This window comes from Trypanosoma grayi (genome assembly GCF_000691245.1).
Source record: "Trypanosoma grayi strain ANR4 Tgr_75_V1, whole genome shotgun sequence".
Classification (NCBI taxonomy): Eukaryota; Euglenozoa; class Kinetoplastea; order Trypanosomatida; family Trypanosomatidae; genus Trypanosoma; species Trypanosoma grayi.
The window spans coordinates 32,021-36,999 of record NW_008825694.1 but is presented as its reverse complement, the minus strand read 5'-3'; the positions used below and the strand labels follow the sequence as shown (position 1 = coordinate 36,999).

At 60.6% G+C, this 4,979-nt stretch overlaps 2 protein-coding genes across 2 annotated transcripts; both read right to left on the bottom strand.

The window, feature by feature from the left end:
• Positions 1 to 1,250, bottom strand: DQ04_00751150 (DUF3508 domain containing protein; the record flags this gene model as incomplete). Its single annotated transcript, XM_009309654.1, has 1 exon — positions 1 to 1,250. A coding segment is annotated over one exon (1,250 nt), but the record flags the coding sequence as incomplete, so codon positions are not given.
• Positions 1,251 to 1,810: 560 nt separating this feature from the next.
• Positions 1,811 to 4,504, bottom strand: DQ04_00751140 (putative C-terminal motor kinesin; the record flags this gene model as incomplete). The annotated part of the gene is made up of 1 exon (XM_009309653.1): positions 1,811 to 4,504. One exon carries the CDS (start codon positions 4,502 to 4,504, stop codon positions 1,811 to 1,813), a length of 2,694 nt encoding a protein of 897 aa, XP_009307928.1.
• Between the last annotated feature and the right edge of the window lie 475 nt (positions 4,505 to 4,979).

Sequence of the window (4,979 nt, the reverse complement as noted above, 5' to 3'; positions counted from 1 at the left end):
TGCCGCAGCGCCGAGGCGTCCGTGACATACGTCAGCGATGCGTCAGCGCCGAGTGCGGCGATGTGCGCTGCGGTGGCGTCGTGGTCGGCCGGCGCGTCATCCTTCTGGACGGCGACGGTCTCTTCAAGAAGCGTCGGCGGCAGCGACGGCGCCGACACGGTGCCGAGCGACAGCGACAAATCGAGCAGCGCTCGCACTTCGTCGAAGCCGTCGAAGCTGCGCTCTGCCTCGTCGTAGACGTCGGCGAGGGCGATGAACTTTGGGTACACCGCCCGCTTCGGCACACTGCTGCGGAGCGTGACCCCGTCGGAGCGCATTGCCGTGTTGCCGAGCACCGCCTTGAGGTCTGCCAGCGAGGCGTCATATGCGGGGAGCAGCTCACCGTGCAGACGCCCGCCAAGCTCCTGCAGCCGCTGTCGCGCGAGGCGCAGGTTGAGTAGCACCTGCAGTTGTCGGTGGTACTCCTCTCGCAGCGTCTGCCGCTCCGGGCTGCCGAGCGGCGCCGATGGCGAGCGCAGAAACGCCACGTAGTCCGCACAAGAGGCGGCGGCGGTCTGCAGCTCCTGTTCGATGCGCTTGTCGAGCGCCGACAGCGACGACTCTGCCACCTCGCGGAGCACCACGAGGCCGGGGCCAGCGCTACGCCCCTCTGCCTTGTTGTACAGCCGTATTCCCCACACAATGCGGCGAAGCTCCTCCAACTGCCGCTTCTTTTCCTCCGCCGATTGGTTGGCGAAGGCACGCACCTGCGCCCGCGGCAGCACGGCGTTGAGCACGGAGACAGTCTCCTTCCGTGCTGCCACGTTGCCGTCGCCGCCGCCGCGCAGCTGCCGGTAGCGGTGCAGGATGAAGAATGTGATCTCGCTCAGCATCTCCTCTGGCAGCCGCACTGAGTTCTCGCACAGAGAGCTGAGCAGTCGCAGTGTGACGGCCTCCTGTTTCACCTGCTCGTTACGGCTTTTGTTTATGAAGCTCGCGCGCAGCCCCGCCGTCTGGCACTGCAGGGAGAGCGTCGCCATCACGTGCGTCGAGCACGTGGTGAAGTACTTGGCGATCTCCTCCGCCATCTCCTCGATCGCCTCCGGGGTCTCCGCGACGTTGCCCCTCTCGTCCACCTTCGGCGAGTCCAGCAGCGAGAGCCGCACCGCGAAAGCGGCCAACTCCGCCGTGACGGTCGACGTCGGGGCACCGCCGGTGCGCTTCCGGTACCGCCGGACGATCTCCTTCGCGAGCGCCGGCGTGACGTTCATTCCGCCTGTTCCTGTGGTTTCGCTTGCGTGGGCTCCTTCCCTCGGTGCGTCGTTGTCGCCGCTGCCACTCGCTTCGATGGCTTCCCAGCGGCCTCTTCTCGCCAAAGTCGCACAGACACGCACGCACACTCAGACAATTCTATCGCTGTACCACACTTCGGGAGGAATGAAGAACTCTGACAAGGGCAGCACGGCAAAGCGTGAAGCGAAGCAGCAACCACCTGCCGCTGTGCACATAACATCTGCGCAGAGCGCATACACACAAGCACACCAGTACGCATGCAAGAAAACGCGCAGGCAGGAAGGGGGGGGAGGCTCACACACAACGAAAAAAAACAATGGAAACAGGCCGCGTAGAAACGCTCATCTCACACGCCTTTTCCCTCCTTAATTCCCTCCCAGCAACTCTTTTCAGGGTGAGAATAGTGGAAATTGTCGGGTACATCTGTACATCCAAATGGGTGGAACAAAGACAACTCCGTTGCCTTTCTTCATATCTTTCTCTCTCTCTTTCTCTCTCTCTCTATATATATCGCATTCTACTTCGTCTCTCTCCTACATCACTCATGCAAAGCAAGTCCACTACGCACAAGCCTCTGCGCCGCGTAGAATGTCACGCCCTCTGGGTCCTTCTGAAGCAAACGCTGCATCTCCGATGCCTCGAATCGCTCTCCGCCGTCCATGAAGCGTGTGTCTCCCTCCGCCGCTATTTTTACCCGTGGATGACCGGGTGAATGGAGCCCGGCGGCCCTCAGCGTAGGCAACACTTTTCCGTCCGCGGCAGCAGCAGCAGCAGCAGCAGCAGCAGCAGGCGTTACCACCTTCTCCCCCTGCGGCGCCAGCGACGGCTGCAGGTTGGAGTGGTACCAGTACTGGAAATTGCTCATTAACGCCTCGCGGTGGCGGTTGAGCTGCTTGGCGCAGATGCCCCGCTCCGTTATGGCCCTCGTCACGGCAGACTTCGTGTGGTGCAGCAATGCCTTCTTGTCTGGGACTGTCATGCTGGATAGATCCCCGGCGTGAATTGTCGGCGAGCCTTCGCCTGATGTCATATTGTTCTCATTAAAGCTGGCATAACTCTCAGAGAATACCACTGAAGATCGATGCATCTCAATCGGCGTGCAACGCGCCGCCACACGCTCCTCCAGCGTCGCGGTGGGCCCTTCCGACCTCTTACATGCCTCAATATCTGCGTTAATCTCTTTCAATCGCCTCTGCAGCTGTATTACGGTATCATTCTTTTCGGAAAGAAGCTTTTGTGCATTATTAATGGCCACCATCTGACAGTTACCCGTGGGCGTTCGTTTATATGCCTCGAACGCCGCGCGCCGGTCGCGAACGACACCTTCCTGTCGTCCCGGTGCATTTAACGACGTCAACGCCATTGTAGCAACAAAACGATCGGTAGGTGGCAAGATGGCTTCATGCTTGTCCTCCACCGGACATGAGGACGGGCGCCGCAAGCGGGACCGCGTCTTGGACGGGTCTTCCTCTGGTATCATTGTCAGCGCCGGAACTGGTGGTGGTGGTGGCTTTCCTGACGTTGCTGATGCTTCAGCTGGTGATGCAAGAGCGGAGGCGTATTCGTTAGCTCCCTTCCCCACCCCCGCACCGTTTGGGGCGTACCCGAGGCTGTTGGCGGTACCGCGTGACTGCTGTTGCTGCTGCTGAAACATCTCTCGGAGCCCAGGGCTTGGCTTCTCGGTCGTGCCCACGCCGACGCCAGTGTTCGCGTCAGGAACGCTGCTGATGAACCTAACCTGCTCCCTCGGTTCCGACGCGGCCTGGTGCCTCGAGCTGCACTTACGCTTTGATGAGCCCTTCGTACTGGACGCGCTGCCGGGGCGCGATGTCGCCGCCAGTAGCCGCTCCATCTCCTTCATTTGAGCGTCCTGCTCCTCAAGGATCGTTCTGAAGGCGAGGAAGCAGGCGTGCATCTCCCGCACACATGTAACACGTACCTGCGCGGCAGTTCCATCGACGAAGGCTATCACTCTCTCCCGTGCGGTCTGAATCTCGTCACTTTCAAGCGGTGCAGTGGCGATTGCCTCGCGGCCAGCAAGTTGGTCCTGCATGCGCAGCTCCGACTTCAGGCTGGAGACTTGCTTCTGAAGCATCTTAATGTGCGCCTGCGGGTCCATCGTGGCGTGCACTGAGGGGTTTGATTCGACACGAACCATACGCTTCGCGAAGTTCAGCGTCGCCAAGGACGCATCCATGTGCCGCTGCTCTGGCCATACATTTGCTATGAGCGTCGTCCTGCTGTTGCCACCGATGGAGTCCTTAAGCAGCATCGTGAGCTTGCTCTGGCGGTACGGCACGTGGCGGGGACGGTGGCCAGCGAGCGCGAGGATCACCTGCTCCAGCATCATGAGTGAGCGGTTGATCATTTTGTTCTCCTGCTGTGCCGCCTCATCGGCGTGTGCGTGCGGACGCTCACTTCCCGCCAGGTCGACGAAGTTAAGCCGTGAGTGGTGCGTCAGCGCGTCACTGTCGAGCAGGCTCTTGCTCTCCAGATAGAATGTCAGTACGACGTGTGAGCGCGAGCTTTGTGGGTTGAGCGCGTTGGCGCCGCTCAGCCGCCGCTGCAGCCCCTCAAAGAGAGTCGTCAGTGCCTCTGCCTCCGTCGCGCACCGCCGCTCCTCCACACCACGCAGCAATACCGCGCCATTGCTGTCAATCGTGACACACGCCTTGTTGGCGTTCCCGCTCCTGCCATCGGCCTTCGCGGCGGCGGCGAGGGCAACAGCAGCGGACGGTCCCTTCCCCAGCAGATCGTAGACCTGCTCACCATACACCTCCACGAACGTGAGGCTTACCTTCGTCTCGCGCTCTGACGACATCCGTATCGAGTCGAAGAGCGACTGAATGGCGCGTGGGACGCAGCCGCGCGTGGGGAAGGTGTCACCGCCGAACAGCGTGTACGACTTGCCCGATCCGCTCTGCCCGTAGCAGAGGAGTGTGCAGTTGATGCCTTGCAGCGCCACCTCCACCAAATCCGAGGTGGTCATGTTGTACACTGTCTCCTGCGACGTGTTGTGCAGCACGGCGTCAGCGGTGAATGTCAGCGGCTCCTCTGCGCCTCCCGTGTTGGCACCGGGCCTTGCGTGCGCCGCCCCCATTGCCTCTGCCGTTGGTGATGACGTGGGTGGGGTCCGCATGAAGCGGAGCGTGTTAGTCGACGCGACCTGGAAGGAGTCCGCGACAAAGTCCGTGGGCCTCGTGCGGACGACGATGTTCACCTGCGATGGCATCGTGTGCGGCGACTGCAGAAGTCAGGCAACGCGTGAGCAAAGAAGACAGAGTGGAAAGAACAAAAAATGCACCACAATATGAAAAGGAAAGGCTATACCGACCCTCGCTATACACCTGACCCAGAGGGGAGCCTATACAATATAGCGCGGCGCAACTGTGTGTGTATGTGTGTATTTTTTTTTGTTGTTTTCCGTTCTCTCTTTTGTGTTTTCTCTTTTGTTTTTTTTGGTTTGGCTTTTCCTTGCCTGTGGCTCTTGTGCCTGTTCTTCCTTTTGTGTGTGTGTGTGTGTGTGTGCGTGTCGTCCTGGCCGGGAAAGGCCAAGGTGCGCGCGTGTATGTGTGTATTGCTCAGACTCGATTGCGTCCTTCGTCCGTGTGTGGAAGGAGGCAAGGCGCGCCCTCCCTGCTGGCGTGGGACCGCACAAAGGTTGAGGGAACGGCGGCGGCGGCGGCGACAAGGGGAGAGGCAGAGAG